Here is a 27,686-nt window from a genome sequence, read left to right on the forward strand (position 1 = left end):
AGTGTACTGATTAATTACCAGGAATTGATTTTCCGAGTTCAAGATACTCCTGCACCGATGGACTGAGAAATCCTGGTGGAGGAAGGTCCGGTAGTTCTGGGCCTCCTCTTTCTTCCACGAGGTCTTGTGATGGCTCTATTGGTAGAGCTGCGGACGCCCTAGCTCTTTTGTATGTAGCCCCTTCTTCTGCGCACTCTGAAAATAATAAATATATTATTGGGACAACAATAAATGTTACACGTACAAATACATTAATTTTGCAATATACAAATTGATTATGGAAATACATACAGCTGCTGTTTCGTAATTACAACGAGGGTAGCCGTTTATATTTCGGGAACAACAAACAAAAACGATTTTTTTATCAATGAAAACAGTTTTAATGTTTTTCAAAATATTCTCCACAATAATTTATACACTTTTCCATGCGTTTACATCTATGGTTTGAACCAATCTGAAAAACATTTTTGCCACTTTGCAGAAGGTAACTCCAAATTATGGACCACGCAATTTATCTTCGACTACCGGGAATACAAAGAAATCATTTGGTGCCAAATCGGGGCTGTACGGCGGATGACCCATCAATTTGATGTTTTGAGTGCTCAAATAGGCGCTTGTTTGAGTCGATGTGTGAGAGCACGCATTGTCTAGATGAAGGATGATTTGACGACGACGGTTGCTTTTCCTTATTTCAGCAAAAACTTGTGGCAAACGAATGGTTGTATACCATTCAGAAAGCATAGTTGCGACATGGCCCGTTTTTTCGAAAAAACAGGCGACCATTTGCTTTGAAGTGCTTCGAGCGCGAGCAACTTTTGTTGGTTTAAGCTCATTTTGGAAGACCCATACGGTCGACTGCTGTTTACATTCGGTTTCATACGTATAGATCCAAGATTCGTCACCTATAACAATCTTATAAACGTTTTTTGAAGCACCTCGATCGTATTTTTCGAGCATTTCCGTGCACCAATCGTCACGCGACTTTTTTGTGCGATTGTCAAATTATGCGGGATCCAACGCGAACATAGCGTCTTCACTTCTCAATGTCCATACAATATCGTATACACGCTGTTGCTACTAATACACAGGGATGCTTCAATCTCACGGTATGTCACATGACGATCTTGCATTAACAGTTCACGCACAACATCGATGTTTTCTGGAGAAACAACCGATTTTGGACGACCTTCACGTGGCTCGTCTAGTTCGCTAAACCAGCGATATACCGTAGTTTTGGATGGTGCTTCATCGTCATATAAAGCACTAAGTTCAGCGATGCACTGTTCCTGCGATAATCGACGTCAAATATTGTGGAAAATAATCGCACGAAAATTTTCACGAGTTAATTCCATTGTTTGGCTGAGATAAATTTTTCAAATGAATTTAAAAAAAAAAACAAAAAGCGTCCGTTTGTTAAAACGTTCTTAGTACTTTTGCCGTTAAAAATGTCAAAATTCAAAATACAGAAGTCAAATTGCACCTAGCAATAGCAGTGTTGCCAATTCCCTAAATATAAACGGCTACCTATGTATTATAGTATTATCAAAATATAATAATTTAATCAGTTCCGTCACCCGGATATTCCAATTTCAAAATACATTATTCCAATACTTACTACTATATTATATATTTTTTTACAAAACAAACGAACGTTGCATCTAATGTCATCGCATACTATTTACGTCTGACAGACTATTTTAAACAGATACAAAAGCGATATTTCTAAAACTTGTTTTCTGTCGTATTATGATGAATATTAATAACTCTGCTTTTTTCATTCAGCTTCTGTTCCAAAATGCGTACATACATTCGATTTAGACAAAAGACGACTTTCCTTTTACATATCATACCTGTATAGAGCATTTTTTCAACAAAAAAATAGAGAACCTCACCTATCTCCTATATATTATTATTATCCTAAGAGATTTTGGAAAATACGTCAAATTTTTTATTTAAATACCATTTTGTTGATTATTAAAGGAATTCACTTCAATTTTTGGAGTCCCGAATCTACTTCAATTTGAATCGGGCACAATCTGATAAAACTCGACACAATCACAGATAATATCGTTTTTAAATCGCGTTTTATATCCGTCACCATACATTTTCGCATCTTGCCTTTCGTCTACCGCAAATCGATTATAATGTCGCTTAATTCTTTCTATATAATCAATATTGCAAAATATCTAAATTAATATTCCATAAAACTATTCAAATCTGTAAGCGGCACATTGGCGTACGAACAAGAAATAAATACATATTTCCTCACTAATTACTACGAAAATATAATCTAAAACCATGCCACTGCTATTTATCTGTCAAACTGAAATAATAGATGATTGATTTTCAATTGTTTTCTTTTGTGATATAAACAAGTTCATATTATGACGTATCAGAATTCAAATTTAGAATTTGCAGAAATAGTCGAAAAATTTGACATTTCTATTAGCATATTAAATAATCAATTTCAATCAAGACATTTTTATTGTAAGATGAGTTTTCTATTAATTAATAATCATAGAGAATTTTTTTGATTATATGGTATGATGATATGCAATTATTCCATAGATAACGTAATTGTATTCCAAATTTGTTTTTTTTTTAAATACTTCTTTGTGGCTGTTCGTGCGCTCTTTTTAATTGAATAATTACGTAGGCTACTAATTTCTATAGATTATAATATAGTAATATTAAGTTGCCATTGCAAACAATGAAAGAAATTAATACGAATTGTTATAGTTAACAAAATTTGTGATATTGTATAATATCTACCTATTTTTATCATCCTTAGCATCATCAATCTGGACCTATCCATGGCTGGATGAAGGCCTCCTCAGCCTTATTCTACTCCTTACTTACACATGAATTATTATATTTATCAAAATCAGTAATATTATACTATCTACCTATCTATATTATTATAATGCCATTATTATCTCGAGCCTCAATAAATCCACTGCTGAATACTGGCTTCTCTACGTTGATTGTATTCTTGACAGTCTTGAATTTCATCATCATCATCAATCCACTGCTGGATGAAAGGTTCCGCAACGTGATTCTACTACTATCGGTTTAACGAATTTGTGATATTATACCTATTTCTATCATCCTTATCATCATCGACCTGAACCAATCCACTGCTGGATAAAGGCCTTCCATAGCCTGATTATACTCCTTTCTGTCATATGAAATGCTGTATGTATCAAAATCGGGGATATTATAAATATCTACATATTCATATCGCCATCATCATCATCAACCACGATCAATCCACTGCTGTATGAAGGGTTCCGCAACCTGATTCTACTACTATAGGTTTAACGAATTTGTGATATTATATCTATTTCTATCATCCTTATCATCATTGACCTAAACCAATCCACTGCTGGATAAATGCCTCCCTAGCCTGATTCTACTCCTTTATGTCATATGAATTGCTGTATTTATCAAAATCGGTGATATTATATTATATCTATTTATATTGCCATTATCGTCATGAGCCTGAATCAATCCACTGGTGGATAAAGGCCTCTCTAAGTTGTTTGTATTTCTGTCGGTCATATGAATTTATATATTTATCAAAATTGCTGATATTATATTTACCCATTCATAATATCGTCATTATCATCATCAACCAAGATCAACCCACTGCTGGATGAAGGTTATCCCAACCTAATTCTACTCTTCTTAGTCATATAAACTGCCATATTTTTTTATATTTGTGATTTTATATACCTACCCATTTATATCGTCATTATCGTCATCAACCTGTATCAATCCACTGCTGGATGAAGGCCACTTTAAGCTGATTCCACGTTTTTAGGTGTTATAAATTCCTATTCTTATCAGAATTGGTCTATTCCTCTCAGATATAATATGTATTGCTTTATTATTTATCAACATTTGTCTCGATATGAATGTCCCGCACCGGGAAACTATATTGGTTAAGGTTAATTTTGAATTCAAAATTAGATTTTTTAAATATTATTCTATGGCTGCAAGCATTTATTTTTTATAGACAATGAAACAAAACAATGTGCTGCTAACCTTTTTTTATTATGCAAATGGGTCCCGAAAGAGATTAATATTTGGATATATTGGATCGTTTTTTATGATAATCACATAATATTGCTGTATATTCGAATGAATGAGATGTATAATTATTTATCATATTTAAATGCACATACCTACACATATATTGTATTAAAATTAAAATATCGTTGGTAGCAATCGGCGATTGCCAGCTGTTCTGCTAGGCCTAGCAGCCTGAAGTGGTGTCAGATGATATTGTGAAGGCCAGACTCTAGAATAGACTACGAGATATGACTCCAAATTTGTATTGGCAGTGACGACATGCAAATCGTAAAACTGACAAATCAGCGAAATGTCAAACTGTCTGACGTGAATGAAAATCCATCCCGAAGGGAAAACTATGGCGCCATATATACATACTTTAAAATTATATTAAAATCCAACACCATGTCATCATGACGAAAAGCTGTCTGCAATACCTAGCGAGACAGACTGGCGAGAGCCAGCTGGCTCAGCTAGTTATAGTATAACTCTCCTACATGGATTCACGTCTAAATTCGGCATTTGTTAACTGAAAGTAACAGTAAGATAAAATGAAAAAAGATAATAATCGATTGCTAAAAACTATACCTACATAATGAATTACTGAGATTTAAAAGAAAAAATGCCACATTTATTAAAATTGTTATGTTATTTTAAAGCATTAGTGGGATAACTGAGAAAACCCATTGTTAATCAGTTGACAGTGTATATTTGCCATTAGTGAGTATGCATAGTGCATTTAGATACTGAAAGAAGAAACCCGGGTTGCAAAAAAATACTCAAATGAAAAATTATAAAACTCAAGATAATTAGAATTTAAATTCAAATCCCATCAAGTAAGTACCCTCGGTCGACAGTATTAATTTTCTTAATATACTATAAAATTAAATAATATAAGTACATATAATATATTAACCAATAAAATAATAATTATAAAACTAACCTAACCTAGCTAGGTTTCACTAAGTATGTAAAATACATCTTTCAGTCTCCTGGAAACCTCAAGAATACCTAAAACAGTAACTGCATTATCTCTTTGGATTCCTATATTTAATCGCTGTCATTTTATCAGTCAAGCAACGACCGATCTAAGTCACCGACTTCAAAGCAGACAGTCCCATGGTCCAAATATCTCGAAACCCAGGGGACAGACAATAAAATTAGGTGACAAGACAGCCGTATTTTTGGCATATATTATTTGATGGTATTTTGACTATCACCATAGTATTATTATAATCTCCTTCTATTCTTGCCGTTTTATTTATATTTAAAGGTTTTACTAATAATTATTTACTTTTGATTTTTTTCAATCGGCTTTAGAATTCAATATGGATCTTAGCCAAATCCTAATAAAAAACAATTGTTAATCATTTGTTTAACTTATTAGATCCATGTACACATTAAACAAAACAACTTTTATGAATTTGATAGACACGGGTTTAAATTCCGTGATTTACGATTTCAGAAGCAAACATTCTGCCGTGTTTCAATCGTGGGTGCATTTATAATGATTATTAATACTAATATACTAAAGTATTTTATGTCGATTCTGCAGATTTGTATTTTGTGTGTCATTCAGAATCAAAAGGTAATGTTTGCAATAGGTTACAACTTTGCAGAGTTTCTATTTTAATGTCAACATCGTTTTATTTATATTTTCTGATTGATAGAGTATTGTCATATTCTGGGTGAAGGTTTGTGGATGTCGACAGAAATAGGTAGTACTTATTGTGTTAACAATAATTAATTATAATCTGAAATATTAGACCGAATACATACTACATAGTAATTATAAGGGTCATGGCGTTAAATGTTTTAAAATTAATATTAGGTACTAAAGCTATCTAGGGATGCGTTAATCGGTGGAGTTACCCAAGCACCCGGGCTGCAGAATTCAAGGGGTGGTAAAAGATTTCGACTGCTTAATCTACAAATCACCCAACTGCACTTTTCACAAAAATCAGATTTTGATAATTTCAAACTCATAAACTTATAAATAAATGCGTTATCGTTATTCATATGAAACACCATACTGCAGGTGCCAAATTTCCAATATCGTAAATTGAACAACTCCGCTCTTTATATAAATCTTCTTTATATATAAAAAGGAAGCTAAAAATAGTGTGTTAATTTCATAGTGCAGCTTATTTGTAAAAAAAATCTAAAAAATGTATTTTTGGAATAATTGTTAAATTCCGCTGGATAGTTAAATTATTACGTTTTTTCTTCTTGCTGAACAACTTACCCAAATGGAGTTAGCCGGTTTTGTAATGCCTTTATTAAAAATGATATATAAACATAAACCAAAAAGTAAGTGAGTGGGGGTGTAAATAAATAAATAAATAAAAAAATATTATTCTGAGGCCGCATAATTCATCCCATTCTCTCTGACTTACAACCTTTTCTTGGAAACTTTACATGCGTTTCTGAACGAATAGTAGTTATTCGACAAATCCTCTCTTATAGGCTGATTTTGAAGCCGCCTGGGATAATAAGTTCATTAGTAATATAATTTTTATTTTCCTAATAAATGCATAACTTTAACAATTTTTTGACGAATCGTTTGCATCTTTTGCGCCAATTAAAATCGCCGCTGTATGCTATATGATACTGTATGAAAAACCGGTAATGACCTCAGAGTAATGATATATAGAGAGAGCATGTTGTTCGGCAAAATGAAGCCGTGTGTCTTGCATATAAATAACGCACAGTAGAACCTCGATTTTAATATTATCAACTTTATACGTGAAATTTATATGAAACGTTATACCATCGTGTTACTTCTCAATACGGCTACCAAATTTAAACAAAACATATTTAACAATAATTATGTTCTACTAAAATAACTAAAAATAATTACTTTACATTTAACACAAAAACAATAAATTTCAGCAACACGTGCTCGCAGTTCTTAAATAAATGTAATGAGTCAAATCCATATTTACCGGCGATGTTTCCAAAAAATATTTAATTCAGCCGTAGAAATTCTACCTTACTCTAACGCATAGTGCGGAGATATAAGAGTGCCGAATTCTTACTTAGTCGCACTTATGGTTCGTTTTTGTTCAGGCCTTGGAGAAGACCCTTAATAAGCAGGATACATGACTGGGGAATAAGAAGAAGACGCAGGCCAGTGAACTCTAAAACATATAAATTACAATGGAAACATTATCTATGAATAAATCTGATCGTGCCAACAATGTTTTATCTTATTCATAGAATGTTGCATAATTTTATTGAAATTCGCAAGGCCGTTTTTTTATAATGGTTCCCCTTAATGCGGCATAGCATTATTTTTAATATAATTAACCGTTAACCTCAAGCTCAGTCGCAAATGTCACGATTTCGTTATTAATAATTACTACAGCGATGTCCCTCGATTAACAACCGGTTCGTGCGAAATAGTTGTTCAAAAATATTAAACCTTTTGCGATCCAATTGTTGGTATCGGTACAGTACAAAATAGTAATTATTGCTGAGAGCAATACTACCATAGAGAGTGGGTATTGTTTGGCTGTATGAAACCGTTTCCTTTGCATACGACGCACAGTGAAACCTCAATAATAATTGTATTATTGTTAACTCACTTATGAAACGTTATAATTGTATCATCTTGCTTCTCAGTATGGTTACCACATTTAAATACAACACTGTTAACTCGATTTGATATAAATAAAAAGGATTTCAAATTATACACATTTTTTTTTTTATAAAAATCGATGTTTTTAAAATAAATATAAAAAATATTAAAACGGTGAATTAGTCAAAAATCTAAACGGTCAAAAATTAAAAAAAATTAATAATAAATACAACCATAATATATAATGTAATAATAAGATATGACCCTGCAACGAATTCACATTTTTTTACAATATTAATTGTAAGTTTATCTTTGAATTAAAAAAAATCTTTTTAATGTTTTCAGATACCTACATCTTTATTAATTAATACAGGTAAAATTGTAATTTATCAACAAAAAAAATCTCAAATTGCAAGCTTCGTATTTTTCCGCTAGGTTCTCTGCTGGCATGCCTCTCCCCCTTAAGCATAAAGAAAAGGTCAGCTATTTGTCACATTGATTCTAACGTGTGTAGATTAGTTATTTCTAACAACGTCTTGCTTTGGTTATTTAATTAAAAAATATCATTTGACATTTCATGCGATTGTTCACCCAAATTGTATGATGATAGCTATATTTCTCATCTAATAGATTTATAAGCAAGTAATACATTTTTTAAGACAGTACCTTCCATTCATTTTTCGTTTTGTGTCTCATATACTTTTATTTGTACATTTGTTTATTGGTATGTTTATCTTTTTCGCTCCTGGAGAGAACAGGGCATCTTTGTGTACGTAATATCAATAGACTACTATATTATTTACTTAATTAAATTAAGAGCCGGTTGTTAGCATTTTTTTAATTTATCCATCACTATTTGCCAGTCGTTTAAACTTCAACAATTGTAGAAATGCATTCGTTCGTTAGCTAATAACTAATAACCTAGTTAGGCAAATATAATACAATATATTTTAATTAACACAGCCATTGTTGTTTTAATCCATTTGAAATAATACAAAGATCACTAACTAAATTTAAATAGCATAACATTAAATTTGATTGATGCGAAGTGCATTTTAATGAATGTAGCGTAAAAAATTGAATAACAGAATGTTGCAATACATAATAATAATACAATTTTTTACCGTATTGGACAACAAGAAAAAAATTGTACTAGACAAACAAGAATACGAGCTAATAAAAACGTGGTAAAATAGGATAGCTTTCCAAGATTTGTAACTAAGATGTCGACACTTTAATTTAACAGCCACTGCTCTCAAAAGTTGTAATAACCGTATTCGTTCCTTCATATGGGTAACCGGACAAAACAGATCATGACAAAACAGAACAGCCAGGGGAAAGATGAAACATAAATTTTTGTGGAATCTATTTAGGTTAGGTTAGGTTAGGTCATTATTTCGTTGTAAATAGTCACCCAATCATTTTGAACATATTATATTGATTGAGATGAGATATCCTAAGTTTGCCGGCAACACCGAGTTAAGTCCCGCTTATTTGAGGCTTTCTAGCGATTAGGAATGCAGAAATTAGGTATATAATTTGATTTATTATGGCGTATTGAAAATCTGTCCTATTAAAAATCTATCAACATAATAGAGATAGGACAATTTCAATATTAAATTTCTATTTTTCCTGAAAGGTTATAGTTTTATTTATCGTTGTTCTGTTTTGTCATGGTCTGTTTTGTCCTGTTCTGTTTTGTCATGTTCTGTTTTGTCACTGTTCGGTTTTGTTATGGAACCGTCCAATACAAATCTTGTCAACTAACTTCCCGACTAGCTAGACATTAGAAACTTTTAGAATTTATCATAACACGATGACAATGCATTCTTTTAACACTTTTAGCCATCTTTAAGCAGAATTGAGTTAATATTCAGTTAATTCTGTTTAGTATGAAAAGTTATTTCGGAAAAAAATCTTATATTGTTGGTTGCTAAGGGGGTCCTAACAACTAAATTATTAATATATACGTGCGTTACTATGGAAATCAATATGGAACGTCAAAATGACATTTCATGAAGTATTCTATATTTATTCAGTATTTCTATCAAGTACAAAAAAGTATTTATTAATACATAGAATTGTCAAGTTTATATGATTCAACAGAAAATTTAAAAACATGGTATATAAAAAGTTATTTTTAGCTTGTAATTATTTGTATTGTACTTAGTACTCAATTGCAGTTTATCGGACAGGTAAAATTTTCACAAGGGACCTGCAAACCTGTCAGCGCCGCAGACTTATATGTACCTAAAACATCGCTGTTTCGTGCAAGTGCTCTAATCCTCAGTAGATGATGATGCGTATCCCAATATGTATTAACGTTTTAAGTAAATAATAATTTTCATGCAATTCAAGACTACAAATTAAAGTTGGCGGTATTATTAATCTGTAAAGGGGTGGCACTTTGTCTAGGGTTGTCACTGTTTAATGTTTAAAACGATTCTTCAAAAAACAGTGGGATCAAAGAAGATTATACGTAAAACTACGAAGGATTTTGATAATAGTACACCATAATAACAAAACGACCTAGTTCAGTTCCATAGATTAAAATATAAAGCAAATAAAGGGAACTCATGCATTGGGACAATGGATAATACGCTGATTTCTCGCCTCGTGCATCCTGTTACAATGTACTAACTATTTTATTCAGGCTATACTTCAGTTGAGGCATGGTCTAAAAAGATCGTGGGTAGGCGATGCGCAAATTGTGCAAATGACGCGTGCCGAACGAAATATAATTTGCTATAAAAATCCAACATGCGTCCATTTCATGTTATGTTTATTGTTATATTACTAATAATAATAGTATATTCATTGACATGTTTTCTTTTTTAAGTACATACGTAAAGTTTTTTAGTCATCTTTACACGATTTAAGAATATTTTCATCCGACGCCATGACAAAACAAATCGACGTGCGCACACTTCTACTGTCAATCTCCGATTGGCGAGTCCAAGCGACTAGTGAGAAATTTCGTCGCATCTACTGTTGAAAATTATTTGCCGTTTCACTGAAGTACGCTCTTAAGAAATGAATACGCCCAGTTCATGATATCAACCAACCACTTCTTCACTTACAGATCGAATCGGTCACGCGACAAATTTTATATAATTCAAAGGAAATAATATATATTACTACAATAGAGATTCATTCAGTGCTGTTGATAATGGATGGATGTAGGTACACGACAGTGAAGAACTAATTAAATGATAATAATTCGTGTTTGTCTTACGAAAATGAGCCACACATTATAGACGTGCAATAAGTGTACGTTGCAACCTTCAAATAATCCAATATTGAATGAGAATCAGTGAATAAACCGAGAGCAGTTGTCAGAACGAAGAACAAGCGTATTATTGACATGACGAGTTTTAGTTTATCACATACTCTTCCACACTCGAGATCGGTTGCTTGTTACTCCATACCCGTTAGGTATTTCAGTTTCCAATATTTCTGAGTTCCCTGGCTAAACCATATGATATTACAGAGAGTTGAGGCTTTCGAGATGTGGCTAAGTAGACGCATCCTTAAAATGTATTGGACTAACCGGGTTACAAAATAATGTTGATGTTCTCAAACGAATAGGAAAGTCCAGATAAGTTCTGCATAGTACCAAACCAGAACATTATAGTATCTCGCATACGTCATCATAAAAGACAGCAGTCCTCAACTTGATAGACAAAGACAGATCAACAGAAATGTAGCAGATGATGACGCCGAACTGCGTGACTTGACCGAGTGTTCATCGTCGGGTCTAGGACGACTCGGCGCCGGGCCAACTGGGCGCTACGCGATCGAATGAAATTCAAAAATAAACATACGTTCGTGAATTATAAGTACTTTTAAAATATATATTTAACATGTATATATTATTTAATACTTGGTGAGAATTTAAATATGCACACGTAAATAATGATTTAATTTTGCATAATTATGTTTGTTCCAACGAGAAGAGAGGTATTTTATTTTTATATAAAGCGTCAGGCAGAATAATTCTCAATCTGCAATAAAAACATTATTTTAAGAGCAAAATTAATTAAAACTACTACTTAAGTAGTAGATAGAAACTTATTAAACTTCCTCGTCTACTTTATGTATCAAATCGTAACGGACGTATATTTATTTCATTCGACAGTGCGGTGCCCATTTGTCCTGGCGTCCAGTTGTCCCAGTGCCCATATGATAGATCAAAGATGGTTGTCACGATAAAAAGAACATGGTAAAAATTGCTATCGGAATGTGTAGGTAATAATTACAGAATATTTTGAATAAAGATTAAGATTTACTATGAAAAATACCTATATTAACCATTAACTTACGATTGGCAACAACTACCATGGATAAATTCAATAATCAATAATTTACAAAAAAGCTATATCACATTACAGACAGAGCAATTAATATGAGTAAATTTTAACGCGATCAAGGTTAAAAACATTAACAAGCCAGCCTTTAAGATGTCGCAATGACAATGGGCGGGTCACACGTCTTCAAGAAGAAGAGATACGCAATTTATTAAAAGACATTCTTTTGTGACCTTGTTGTATTGTAGGATCACTGGTTCATAACATATTATTGATCATCGAAGCCTTCTTTAAGAGTACGTGACATAAATTTTATATCAAGGGGAGTGTTATATGACTTATATGTATTAAGCATATTATATTATTATTATTTTTTTCAAAGCCAAGTTATAAAAATTGTGTTTGAGACTTTCACGGTGGTTTGTTATCGTACTAGACAGGGAGCTCAGAAATAATGGGAACTGAAATACCGAACGGGCAAGGAGAAGCAGGCAACCGATCTCGAGTAAGGAAGAAACCGGGATAAACATAAACACGTGTCAACAATACGGCATACGTCGAATACTCACAACTGGTCTCGGTTTATGCATTGATGCTCATTTAATATCGGTATATTACACACAATATTGCACGTGCATAATGCGTGTTTCATTTTCGTAGAATTATATTTAATAGTCTGTTCTGTGGTACTAGATTTTTACCCTCGTGTTCTTCTTTCTTCTTTCTTTGACGTTTCGGGCTCGTTGCAGAGACTATTGTCAAGATAATTTATTGTGTAAGGTGTATGAATGCGAATGCCGATCTAAGTGTGTCATAAAGGGATCTGTTTAGCTGTGAGTAAACGTTGATCAGAGTAAAAAAGGTGATAATGTACTGTTTTAGTTGTGACGACCGGAGATCAGATCGGATATTAGATTTTGCTGAAAGTGTCAGAAGCCATGACGTTTTTAAATGTTGCCCATCGTCAATTTTAATATTGTCAGGGTTCCTATGAATTTCGATAGTCTCCATTGCTAAGCGTGAATTCTAAGTGAAAATCAAATAAATTTAAATATTGAAAATGTCCGAACAAAATCTCCGGTTTCAAATTACACGCATTCCCAGCAACTTGAATTAGTAATTAATTAAAGTTAGTAATATTAAGTAAGTATGTAATTCATATAGGGGTAAAATCAGTGAGTGAATAAAGTACAAAGCGCCTTTATCCCTTGGTTCCTCCAGCACACACAAGGAGTTGATAGCGCCTACTTTGTGAAACCATAATATAAAACTTCTACTTTAATCTCTGGAAATAGCCTATTGATCGTATCTAATCATCTTTAGACGTATTCAATAAAAGATAAGAATAACATAATATATTATTAACAATATCGAAAGGTATTGTGATCTTCTGATAGATAATTTCAAGGTAAAGTTATAATGGTACTGCTTATATTTTATTTCGTCATAAATACTGCAACCCACTGTAGATCTTAGCAACCTCTACTAAACGTATATAATATGTATTCCCTTCTGCCAGCCACAAGCTCTCTCAGCTATCTAACATAGCTTCAAGGATGCTGTACATATTATTATCTAAAACTGAGACATCAATTTTCAAAAACGGATGAGTGCACTCCAATCAATATTATTGTGATAAACGGTGTTTCAACCGTAAATAGTTAGTTTCAACGATAGTTTTTGTTACATTTTTAAATTAAACAATTAAAATTCATAATTCAATGATTTTAAAAAACAGGGGGGACATGCTCGTCGTAGGTCAAAATTGAGTTTTTATTGTATTTTCAAACCATGATCCTGGACACTCCTTAAACGTTGTAGATAATCTATTTATATAATTTTGAAGCCTTATTATCCTTTATATATATTTAAAACATTTGATGACTGCATAAAGTATTTTTGTTACAGAAAATAGTATTCTTTTAAACCTCTCGCTCTAATGTTTTAGAATATAGTCATATTTAGGTACATGAATGTGCAGTGGTGTTGAGATTTTTTACATTTATTAATTTTTAATCGCATTTATAAAACCATTAGTATAATTTATAACGAGATAATTTTAGTAAAATATTTACGATAAAAAAATATATTGATAATCTCTGTGATCCCAAATTTGACAAGAATTAGGCATTTTATTATTCAAAAAATCGGCAAGATTAACATATTTGAAGATGATTCTAAAGATACTTATTATAAGCTATGTCTTTGACCATTCAAGTGTGATAAACATCTTATGAATAATAATTGCTTTATAATAATTATTGACCCAAGAATAAGGTACACTGACTTAAAATAAAAAATATTTTTCTTTTTAATGTTTTCAGTTTATTCATTAATATAGTTGAAATTGTAAATTATCAAAAAAATGTCTCAAATTGCAAGCTTCGTATTTTTCCGGTAGGTGCCTCTTTAAAAAAGGCTCAGTGAAGACTTTGACTTTAAATGTAAAAAATCTTAACACCACTGCACATTCATGTACCTAAATATGACTATATTCTAAAACATTAGAGCGAGAGGTTTAAAAGAATACTATTTTATGTAACAAAAATACTTTATGCAGTCATCAAATGTTTGAAATATATATAAAGGATAATAAGGCTTCAAAATTATATAAATAGATTATCTACAACGTTTAAGGAGTGTCCAGGATCATGGTTTGAAAATACAATAAAAACTCAATTTTGACCTACGACGAGCATGTCCCCCCTGTTTTTTAAAATCATTGAATTATGAATTTTTATTCGTGTGTTTTTGGTAGGTTTTAGTAGTTAGATAGTGGATAGTGTATGTAGGTACTATCATTAAATGAAAACAACCAATCAGGGTTTTGCCGACAATACAATTTTATTTTATTTTTTAGTGTTGGAGCGCTAAATATTTTTTCAAAAATATTTACATAAGTAGGTACTCATCTAGTTTTATAAAAATAAGTGTGTTCGATTTTTTGTTATACTTATGTCCTATTTAGCTCTGATTTTTTTTTAGGCTTTAGGTAAAATTATTTTTTCCACGAGACGAAGTGACAATTTTGGGGATTTTATGAACCGAAACGGCGCTCCGGTCATTTTGAGCTGTTTGGTAACACGCTTCTTCCTTCCACGATGAGACTGAATTTATTTTTCAAAACAATCAGAGAAATTTCTTATCGCCGTACAAGAGAATATTCTGAGGTAAACTGTTTATAACGATATTTGTTCTATGTTTCAATGCGTATTATGGAAAAATTAGCATATAAAAATTGCCAACCATCTTGACAAGGAGGTACTACCACTTCATCTTTTTTCATTCTCTTTAGGAGTGCATATAGATGGGAGATATGAGTTCGTATCTTTTGTTACATTTTCACCATACTATGTGAATAAGCTTAAATAATCTCATTTTTCCGTATCTAGACATTCTCAGAGTACCATGTAATTTATAGCCACGGAAACATATAAATTTGTCTACAAATCCATATTCGAAGAGCTTTCCAGCAAAGCTCCCATGACGAGCCAAGAATTATGCTGAACTCAAGACGGTAATTTTAGCTCCATAGTCATCTACTGTGCCAGATTTTATCACTGCATCCACCACCAGTAGATGGATAACGCGCTTTCTCAAGCAAAGCTTTCACCATCAAGAAGGCGGCTTTAAGTTAAAGTCATCGACGTCCACTTCCTGATATCTGGGGAGTATCGTGGATGCGAAGTGTATCCGTCTGTGTAGATGAAATGACAGGATTCCTGTCAAGTTAAGGAGCGCCTTCGTTGAATTCCACAGAACAGTGATTGCGTATGTATATTTAATATAAATAATGATACGAAATAACTCAGTAAATGCCTAAATCCCCCATCAGTGATCCTCTAATCAACAGAATTAGGAAAAAACATTACATTAACTCGTATAGGTGTAACTTTTTAATGAGATGATCGAGGAGTGCTAAACCAAGATGCACAACAAACAGAAGAATTCCACGAATCATGGCATAGTGAAGAAGTACTGTTAAATGACTCTGCTTGGCTGAAAGGATAGAAGGTAATACCTCTATAGTCTATGGGGTAGGTATTCGGGAAGTAGCTCTTGAAATCACCTAACCTAATTCAACCCTTTTTTTCGCGCCAAAGTACACATTGTTTTAATAATAACATCTAATCCAAACGTTTTGTTACTTCAATCAATATCTATGTCATATAATCTCTTGTGAAAAGTAAAATAAACTTAATAGTTAATTTGCCCCAATTTGTGGTTTTAATCAAGGTGAAAACAAACCCTTCCGTATCAATAACTATTGTCACCAACAAAGTGGCGTAGGCGAGAAGCGATTCCAAAATACAGCGCCACATAGCGTCACTACTAGGGAATCCAATCCCGAGCCAAAATTCTGATCCCGGGATTTTGGGATTACAATTTGACAATCCCGGGACTGGTCCCGGGATTGGCATTTTTTCCATTGTTAATATGAAAATTTTATATTTACAAATAACATTGATAAAATCGGTCAAAAATAAATCTAGTATAATTTATACTATTTAAGACATTTATTGTTAATATGTTATACGTTCAATCTTGGAAATACATAAGTTTAATGGAGTAAATAATATTGTAATATAAATAATAATGTGAATTTAATATGAGATTGCTGTTTCTGATAGTAAAGACTTGGGTGAAAGAAGAATGAATGAGTTAGCGAGATTTGAAATAGTAAAGCAACTCATGGTGTACTTATGGCCTTTCCGCTTCATAAATCTAATTAGTCAGCCAAATATTAAACTGCTGTAAAACGTATAAGATCATGGTGGAATTACTTTGTTGATAATGCTAAGCATTGTTTTTTTCCAATCTTTCTCATTTTTATTAATTTGAGTGAAAAAATAAAATGAATCGGCAACTTACACATGAGTATAAATCAAACTTCATTCAAACTTAATTTATTTCTAATGTAGTTATTTGTTATTAAAAGTTTTTTTTTCTGTTATATTTTCGTTTTTATTTCATTTTCCATAAAAGTTCCTGAAATTTTCGGGATTATATTTATCAATCCCGGGATTTATAGGTATCGAAAATAGCTCTGGATCCCGGGATTGGAATCCCTAGTCACTACTGAGTATGTAGGTATGCGCAAAGTCAAAGTGTAGTGTTGTGCTGAAACAAATAATATAATACAGTGTAATGAACCAAATGACGTTTAAAGCATAATTTTAATTACATACATACAGATAGACAATATAATAAAATGACTAATCATTATTTTTTAAATAATAATAATGAACGGTTCAAACGAACGAACGCATGCCAAATCAAATTTAATTAATCAAACAAATCAGTTGATTGAACAGTTAAATAAGTTAAAGAATCAGTGTTGTTCAAGACATTATGATTCACTGTCTGAACTTAACTCTTGACTCTTTTTATAGTAAAGTAAGTATGTATGTTACTCTTATTTTATTACATTATAATTGTCCATATTACACCGCACGACTCGATTCTAGAGATGATAAAATTTTAAGAAAACGTCTTAAATAGGGTTACCAAATTAAAATAATATACAATGCTTATAGGTATTTAAATAAGTTATCGAATTAAATAAAGAGATATAGCTAAATGTACGGCGGCAGTGCACGAATCGCGGCTGCATTATATCTATGACGGGTGGAGATGGGATAACTTAGCATTACCAATTTTATTATATTATTTCTGCAATTTTAAACAAACAAATGCACCATTTTTTTAAAAATTGACATACACACTATCTAGTTACTGATAACTAGATCATTTCTACAAAACATACTCTTAAACAGTGGTAGATAATATTTTGAAAATAGTCCTGAGTGCTAACCATTACAGCATGGTACCGATAATAAAGGACCCAACCTGCAAACCATAGATAATAGACAATATTCTTATAAAAATACATAGTGCCAACTGCCAACAAACAATAAACACGTCAGCCAAAAATGTGTGAGCATGTAAAAAATGATAAAAAAAAACGTTTATTGAGTCATTTGGGTGTCGATATAGCACGTTATGCGTGAGGTGACCTCACTGTCATTTTAGTGATTTCGGCAGATTCGACAATTTTCGTTGAAAGGTTCAAAATGTGCTACGAGATGGGATCTGATAACATTTTAAATTCAAAGAAAAATAACATTATATACTGACTTCTTTCTCGTAGCGGCAGCTTACTGTGACAGTACATAACGTGATCATAATGTATTAGTATGCTATATAATATAATATATAGCATATTATGCTAGTTCTGTTAATTTCACTTACAATTTATTGATAGATTGACTGAAAAAATAATGAGATCGTTTCATGTAATATTATATTTAACTACAGTATGTATATTATTAATAGGAATATGATACGAATTTTTTGAAATTAAATGTTATAATACTTTGTATGCAGTGTTTTAGCACATTGCAAATATGGAACTCGCGTACGGTCATTAAAAATTTTGTTCGTTGAAGTCTTAGACAAAAGAAAATGGATCAAGGTTGCTGTGATGTCGTGACTTGAGTCATTTTTACCAATTCAACTGAGATGTCTATCAATGCAACAAAAATATTAAATAAACTTACTATCTGAGATAAAAAGGTGTTATACATTGTCCATTACATTGATTCAAGTCTGGGCAGCTTGAAAAGGTGCAGAAACGTTTGCGATAACCAACCAGTAGGCAAGGGTGGATGCAGGCTGTTAAGATCAAACATAAATAGTAACCTTTGTTAGTAATTCGAAATTAAATTGTTTTTATTGAACTAAGATTACAATTTACAGATGATGTTCGTTAGTTTTTAAAAATCAATTAAATCCTGCCTAAACATAATAATTTTGGTAAATTATGGGCGATAAGAAACAATTGTGCACACTTTTTCATTCATACTAATTTGTTTTTGTTTGATTAATAATACATATAACACATATTGCTGGTTATTTTTTTTTTATCCGTTAAGTCCTGCCTAACCAAACTATATAATAAAAGATAAAATATATTATTCTATCTATAAAATCCAAATGATGTAAGATGTATGATGGCGTGTATTTTCACTATTATTTATTATGGCTTGGTTTTCGCAGGATATTGAATTTAAAAAACTAGCCAACACCATCGGTAAATGGTAGTCGTAATTCAATGAAAACAAATACGTGTAACTGACAAAGCTTAGTGTGCACTATTTATTTTCTTTTTTTTTTTGTTAACTGTCAATTCATGGTGGATCTGCATTGTATTGCTGTTTAATTTAATATATAATAATTGTTGAAATTACTTGTTGAAAATTTAATATATAATAGTAGTTGAAAATGTCCCTCTGAGGCGGACGAAACCGGTCCTAATTTATTGATTAAAAGTAAAATAAGTACTACAAAAAAAATGCGTTTTATTATCTAAATTAAACAACAATGTACTATTTATGGCTGATCTTAACAGCATACCTTCACCCTTCGTCACTGTAACCAATTAACCTTTCTTTCATACTAGTTAAGATTTGTCGTAAATAAGTATGGTACGTACCTTTGGCATAGTGGTCTATGTGCGTTCGATTCGTAATTCTTACTTTTTTCAAAAAGATTTTTTCCATTGGTTATATAATATATTTTCTCAGAAGTGTTTTCAAAAATTACGTATGTTCATACTTACAATGTTACATTCTTAAATCTTGTGAATTATTCTTTGAATATAAAAAGTAATTGATTCAAGAAAACTGATCATTGTAAATAATTGTATTTTACACTTTGAGTGTTACAGTTCGACCATTAATTTGGTTCGTTTATTATTTATTCAAACACTACCGTAAATATGAGCGTAACGTTTATTGTCTCAACCGACACGATATCGTGATGCTTGGTTACTGTATGTATAATAAATAATGTTACATTTTGTTACTTCCTTCGATTTTTTCGCCTCGGGCATCGAGTTGTAACAAAATTTAGTATTCTACTTTCGGAGAAAGGGCTGCACGCTGATTTCTACAAATAAATAACACATTAAAGTCAATGCCAACATTGTTAAAAAGAACAACACTATTAGGATTATATTAATTAGGTTTTTTTGATTTATTGTTATGGCGGCATTTAGCGTCGAAAAAACACAATCGTAAAAAAACTCTATGACATAAAACTGGTGATTGGTCAAAATAGCCCGAAACAAAATATATCCAAAAGACGATATACACAAAAGAAAAAGTCTCAATAAAACAGCAAATAATAACCAATTGTGTACTATTTAGGAATAAAGGTAGGTACCTACTAAGATTTAAAAAAGTTAAAACGTAATAATTTAAATTAATTATATAGATACATATATAATAATATATTTAATTTATTTCGTCAATGTGTAAGAAATTTTGAATGGAAAATTGCATAAGCGTGATGATACTGAAACTCGATTCGATATAAATAAAAAGGATTTCATGTTATACCTACAGATTTTTATTTTCTAGAAACATTGTTGATTTTTCTAATACACGTTCTCAAGTTGTGTTCCGAAGACACTCTGGGAAAGCAATCCATGTCTTTAGTCTATTTGTATGAGTACTAAGGCTAAGGTATTAATCTGGATGATGTTCTCTCAACTCGCTTACTATGAAAAGAGTCTACTGACTGCGAGACTTTAAAAGTAAACTACGCATCAGTTTAAAGCATGGGGATTCACATAATATTCTCTTTCTCTCACTCCTCGGCAGGCCGTAAGTGACGCAATACGAAATAAGTAATGCGACGAGGTTATGCGCATCGTGGTTAATTACAACGTTTTTATTAGGTCGTATTCTTATTTGTCCGGTGGTTGTTTATCCAGTACAAATCTTGCAATCGATTTTTAACTAACTTCCTGACTAGCTAGACATTTGAAACTTTAAGAATATATCAGAACACGATGCCAATGCATATTTTTAATACTTTTAGCCATCTTTAAGTAGAATTGAATTCATTTTAAGTTAATTCTGTTTTGTATGAAAAGTTATTTCTGAAGAAATCCGTAATCCAATCCACTATTATTGGTTGCTAGAGGTCTGGGGTCCTAGCAACTAAATTATTAATATATACTTGCGTTACTATGGAAATAAAAATGACATTTCAGTATTATTTCTATCAAGTACAAATTTTTTTGATCGTTTAAGCTAGCAAGTCAAGTTTTATGTTTCAACAGAAAATTTAAAAACGTTGTATATAATAAGTTCTTTTTATCTTGTACTTAATTATTTTTAAATGATTTCCACGTAAGCTGGCTAAGGAAATAAAATAGGAATGGTTAATTCTCTCTCTTCAAAATTGCAATGAAATCATATGTTATTACAATTGAATGAATGTCCACGCTTTCACGTGAAATTCATTCCGCAATTGACGCGATGGATATGTTTACTATAAGAGAACAGTATTTTATAAATTTAATTGCAAGATCTTATTTTTGTTAACGTAGATACATATTATTTTCTTTTTTTGAAAACTTTGTAAACGAAGCAAAAAGGCAGATATTTGCCAAAGTCACATTTTGAAATAATGAGACATTCACGTTTTTTTCAATTTTTCCTAAGATTTTTTTCAGTAATGTGTATGAATCTTTTGAATTATGGTATAAGCAAAAATCAGTATATTTTCAATCGATGCTGTGTATTTGCTTATGAATCTCTTTAAAAATGAAAAAAAAAATGAAAAACAATAAAAGTTGATTTTTATACTGCTTTTGACTTTATATCAATTATTGTTTCAGAGTTTCACACAGAGCATTATCCATACACTAAATTACCCAATTTGTGATTTTGTCGAAAAGCTGCCTTTTTTCTTATGGGTACAAAGTAAGCTATACTATCTTTCTTTTCTTCTTCTTTGCCCATATCCGCCCCTTAACTGGAGCATATGGACACCACGCGGCGCCTCCAAGAATCCCTGTCGCTCGCCAGTCTTCTTGCTTCGTTCCAGGTCAAACCAGCATCCCGTAGCTCCGCCGTATACACTCTGTAGATTGTATTTAGCGGCCTTCCAGGACGCCGGAATCCGGTCGGCTTGAAGAACAGGCAAGCCAGGTTGAAGTTCTCTTCTGGCATCCGCAGCACGTGGCCGAGCCAGGTCCAACGTCGCCTCTTCACTTTCAGCGTGATGAGAGGCTGCTTGGTACGTTCTCTTATCTCCTCGTTGCTCCTAAAGTCATACCACCGCACACCCAGTATTCGTCGCAAACATCTGTTTTCGAAGCTCAGTATACGGTTGCTCTGAGCCTTCGTAAGGTGCCATGATTCGCTACCGTAAAGCAGCACCGTCAGAATGCAAGCGTCGAATAGGCGGCATTTGGTTTTGACCGAGTACAATCGTGAGTCCCAGACATTTCGCATCGAGTTGAATGTTGCTCCAGCCATTCCCATTCGGATAGCGAGCTCTTTCTGCAAAATGCCATCTCCCGTGATGTGTACCCCCAGGTACTTGAAGCTGTCGACGCTCTCGATGCTCTGTCCATCGCTAATCAGAGGGAAATCTGGATCAGGACAGGTGCTATTGCACAAGACGTTGGTTTTCTTCGCGTTGATTTTCAAACCAACGCGAGAGGAGTTGTTATGCAACCTGTCGATTGTCTCTTGAATGCCCTCGATTGAGTTGTCGAATAGGACAGCATCATCGGCGTATTCCAGGTCGCATAGCTTCACCGTGGGGGTAACAGGTATGCCTCGGTCGGGTGGTATTGACTTCCGTAGTATGAAGTCAAAGAGAATGATAAAGAGAAACGGTGCAAGGACACAACCCTGTCTGACTCCAGTCGTGACCCCGAACCATTCCGTGACAGTGTCTCCAATTCTGACACAGCATTCGCTATTCTCGTGCAGGCTTTTGATTATGGCAATGATCTTGGGAGGGATCCCGTATGCTCCCAGTATCATCCAGAGGGAGGGGCGGTGCGGACTGTCGAAAGCCTTCTCATAATCCACAAAACAGCAGGCCATCGGACTGTTCAACTCATGGCTCTGCTGGAGAAGACATCGAAGGTTGTGGATTTGGTCTGCACACACTCGACCAGGTAGAAACCCGGCTTGGTTTTTCCTGAGGACGTGCATTATTGGGTCCCTTATTCTCATCAAAATGATGTTTGCCAAAATCTTTCCCGGAACACTGAGTAGCGTAATGCCTCGGTAATTGTCGCAGCTTAGAGGGTCACCTTTTTTAAGAAGTGTGATGATTTCACCGTTCACCCAGTCCCTTGGGCAGCGCTGTTCTTCCCACACCTTTGTCATCAGATGAAACATAGGGTGCAGGATTGCGCTCAAGCTGTACTTGAGGAATTCATGATGAATCCCGTCTCCCCCCGGTGCCTTTCCGTTCTTGAGCCTTTTCACAGCCGATTTTATCTCGGTGTGCGTGGGCGGGCAATCGGAAATGTCGGTCGCTCGGGGAATGTCCAAAAGTAAAGCTTCCGCAGATATGTCAAAGGGATCCAAGGGGGGTGGGCGGTTCAGCACTCCGCAGAAATGATTCTTCCAAATCTTCTTGACGCATTCTGCGTCAGACTCTATTGCTCCACTGGGACCACGAATGGCTCCGGGAGTCGGTGGTCGCCTGCCGCAGACTTCACGGGTGATTCGGAAGAGTTTCCTGGTGTCATTTCTGCTTGCTGCCTCCTCTGCCGCTTCAATTTGCCGGTTCATAAAATTGCGCTTGTCCAACCGCACGGATCGTTTGACTACCCTGTCTTGGGTCTGGTAGTCAGTCCGGCGGTCCTCGGTTCGGTCGGGGTCTCTCTCCTCGTCTCTCAGGGCTTTCAGCCTGGCTCGTTCACCAATTTCAACCCACGTTTCGTCAGACATCCACTTTGGCTGCTCACTCCTTCTGGTACCAAGGACGGTACGAGCCGACGACACAATCGCACTCTTTATGAGGCTCCAGTCCGCCTCAATGAGGTCGGATTCAGATTTGTGCCGCTCGTAGATACGATCTACACTATCTCGTACAGCAGTTTCGAAGTCGGTCCGAATTCTTCGGCGTCGGAGCTTCTCAACGTCAATTCGTTCGCACTTTGGAGGCCTCGCCTGGCGACTGAGTTTTACTCGGATGTTTCCAATAAGTAACTCATGATCGCTATGGATATCGGCGCCTCTGTAAGTACGCACGTCGAGAAGTTCCTTTCGGTGCTTCAAGCTGTATAAGAAGTGGTCAATCTGCGTCCTCGTGCGTCCATCAGGAGACGTCCACGTATATTTGTGAATGTCTTTGTGGGGAAAAACAGTGCCTCCGATTGCAAGCTCGTTCAGAGTGGCGAATTCTACGAGCCGCTCACCATTATCGTTGGGGTCACCGAGGCCGTGTCGTCCCATCACCGTGGGGCCAAGCACCGGGTCTGCTCCTACTCTCGCATTATAATCCCCCATTACAATCACGCGGTCTCTTCGGGGGATGGCGGAGACTGCCGCGTGGAGAGAATCGTAAAAAGCATCCTTTGTCTGCGCGTCGGCATCCTCAGTGGGGGCGTAGCACTGAAAGACGGTCAAGGAGCTACCAGGCGTCTTGAAGGAGGCAATTTAATATTTAACAAGAATGAGTTTTTGGTGATAGGGTAACAACCCTTAATGATTATTTATTACACCACGTTGGCTACATCAATATGTTACTACATTATTTAAGCAAAAAATTGACTCAATGTTCGATATAACTACAGAATATACAATTTTATAAAAATATAAATTTTAACAAATCTGACTGATGTAATATCAATAAAATACTGAAATTCTACATCTTTGTTCAAATGACGTCTTTAATTATAATTCCGTACACCTTTCACTTTACCATAAGCCGGTGATTCATATCTCATGATCTGAAGACAGATAAATATTGCTCTGTTGAAAAAGTATAATTTCTAAAAATCTATCAACATATCTATCTAATACATCTTATAACTTTTTTTCTGTTTATTTATGCATAAATAGATGTTAAGATTAATACAACATCTTAATTATATTGGGTGTGTGTAGACCTTAGGTGAAAGTATTTTGATGGACTCGGGTTTCTTTTAATTAGGAAGACAGTACAGGATTAGGATCTTCAAACCACTGTGACCATTGCAATACTTGGACGATTCGGCATCACCAACTAGATGCTGTATTTTTTTGTAAAATCAACAAATTCGCAATCGTAATAACTAATATAATGTCAGTTGATGTCAGGAATACAGAATTAATGGAAACTGAAATATCTTACGGGTGTGGAGTAACAGGCAACCGATCTCGAATGTGGAAGAATGTAGGATAAACTTAAACTTGTGTCAATAATGCGTCATTCTAAGCTTATTCTTCGTTCTGGCAACTGCTCTCGGTTTATGCACTGACGTTCATTCGATATTGGTGTATTTGAAGGTTTCAAAACACACTATTTCACGTCTATAGTATGTTTCATTTTTATATACACACACACATTCAGAATCCTGCTTAGTGTATGCGCTGCCCAGTTGCCCAGCTGCCCACTGCCCAGCGTATTGTGAGTATAGCCTATTTGAATTATATTTATTAATCTGTTCTGTGGTTCATGTCCTTTACTGATGCATTGTTGTCTTGATCACAATACGTATTAAGAAATGAAAAGATATAGTTCGTGCAGTTTTTAATATTTTCTATTTTCATATATTATGTGCTAGACTTTACCAGTGAAAGAAAAGAAAAAGCTTGACGCTTTTGGGAAGTCGTGCAGGCGACAACTGCTGAGGGTGTCTGAAATGGAACACAGAATCAATTATTCCTCAAAACTGCACGATGACAAATCTTTGGATGCACTGCTCGCCGTGAATCAGAAAGCCTCAAAAGGTTTACCTTGTCATGTGTCTGGTGAAGGAGGTAGAAAATCAACAGCGCATGAGGATAATAGTGAGCAAGAGAAGAGATATTTTCTGAGGTACAAAGTAATATATTGAATTTTTTTATTCATTTATTAAATCATCATCATCAGGCGGGGTCGATCCATTGTATGATAAAGGCCTCACCTAACTACCTCCACTCTTCACAGTTTGTAGTTCTTCGCTGCGCCCCTATGGACATTTAGTGCCCCTTTTATACTATTATATGATGGCATTTGTCCAGTGGTTGTCCACTCGCTGAGCTATATGTCCAGACCTGTTGCGTAGCGACCTCTATCACTTCGCGTACACTTGTCTGCTTCCTTATCGATGACACTACTTGTAATTTTTTGATTTATCTTACATTAAGAGTCCATGTTTCACATGCATACGTGAACTTTGGTAGCACACATTTCTTGAACACTCTACGCTTACAACACAATGGGAGGTCACTTTTGAAGATACTATTTAGGTAACTGAATGCACTCCATGCCAGTTTGGTTCTGCGAGCAATCTCGATATAAATAACACCGTCAATTATTATTGACAATTACCATTTTATTAAATAGGTACCACTCCATAACCATTGTAGTAATCATGGACGCCACTGCGATATTTTGTAATTACATTTTCTAGCAAGTTGATAGTTCGCTCCGCTGGTCAATATTGGATTTTTTAAACCAAAACGTACTGAACCGATTATGATGGTAACCCAGAAAATTGTGTAATCCCAGTTTTATCTAACTATTTTTTTGTGCAAAAAAGTAATATTGCGTTATTAGTTGTTATTATTTTAATAGAGAACGCAAGTATTATGTTATGATCATTCAGAAAAGTAGGTTACTCCAAATATTTCCACCGTAATACAAATATTGCTCTGAAAATTATTATTTTTTCATTATTACTGTAATAAAAAAACAGTTTTATAAACAAAAACTATATACAAAAAGAGATATGGAAATGAATACAAATGGTATATTATTGGCATGTTCTTAGCAGTGGCGAGGGGTGGAGGTAGGCTCACAAGATTTGACATAAATAGTGCAAACTAAGCTTTGTCAGTCATACTTATTTGTTGTCATTAAACTAATAATACAAATTGCAGATAGATGGTGCCGGTTAATTTTCAAAATTAAATTAAACCCTGCCTAAACCAAACCATAATAGTTTAGGTATGCTATGTTGCAAAACCCTCCGAAGGAAGATTAGAGAAGACCTTCGTAAATTCAATGTAAACCTCATACAAGCAATTGTGAAAGCAGGCAGAAGTCTAAACAAAAACAAGCAATGCTTGTCGATAGGAAAACGTCAAATCACAGCACTAAAAGCAAAAGATGGTTCTATCGTCAGAAATTGGGAACACTTGTTAAGCCGAGTTGAAGAGTTCTACAGCGATCTCTACAGTGATGACACTGACAATACGACTATAGACTTAGATCTTCAGAGAAATGGAAATTCGGAAGACCATACTCCCGAAATTACATCCTGGGAAGTAACCCATGCTTTAAATTACATGAAAAGTGGGAAAGCCCCCGGGGAAGACGGTTTAACGATAGATATCCTCAAAAAAGCAGGAAAGGATGCAAATGAAGTACTTGCACAATTGTTCACAGCCTGCATATGCAAAGAGGATGTCCCAGAGGTATGGAAAAATGCCAGCATTGTCATTCTTCACAAAAAAGGTAACAGAAAAGACCTAGCAAATTATCGTCCAATAAGTCTACTCCCTATTCTCTACAAGACGTTCACAAAAATTCTCTCAAACCGTCTGCAAAATGTACTAGACGAGAACCAACCGAGAGAACAAGCCGGATTTAGAGGAGGATACAGCACTATGGACCATATCCAAGTCGTCAGAGAAATCATAGAGCGCTACCAGGAATACAAACTGCCACTATGCATGGGTTTTATAGACTATGAGAAGGCGTTTGATTCGATA

The 27,686-nt window shown here is 34.1% G+C and overlaps 1 protein-coding gene across 1 annotated transcript in view; it reads right to left on the bottom strand.

Annotated features, from left to right (window-relative positions):
- Positions 1 to 27,686, bottom strand: part of LOC147073204 (uncharacterized) — a 109,477-nt gene that overhangs the window by 31,736 nt on the left and 50,055 nt on the right. The window contains exon 2 of the mRNA XM_085945533.1: positions 19 to 195. Within this exon, the coding sequence (XP_085801659.1) occupies positions 19 to 195 (177 nt within the window). The remainder of the gene's footprint in view (positions 1 to 18; positions 196 to 27,686) is intronic.

Source organism: Rhyacophila brunnea, unplaced genomic scaffold (genome assembly GCF_057557595.1).
Source record: "Rhyacophila brunnea isolate RB1 unplaced genomic scaffold, BYU_Rbru_1.0 scaffold_18, whole genome shotgun sequence".
Taxonomy (NCBI): domain Eukaryota; kingdom Metazoa; phylum Arthropoda; class Insecta; order Trichoptera; family Rhyacophilidae; genus Rhyacophila; species Rhyacophila brunnea.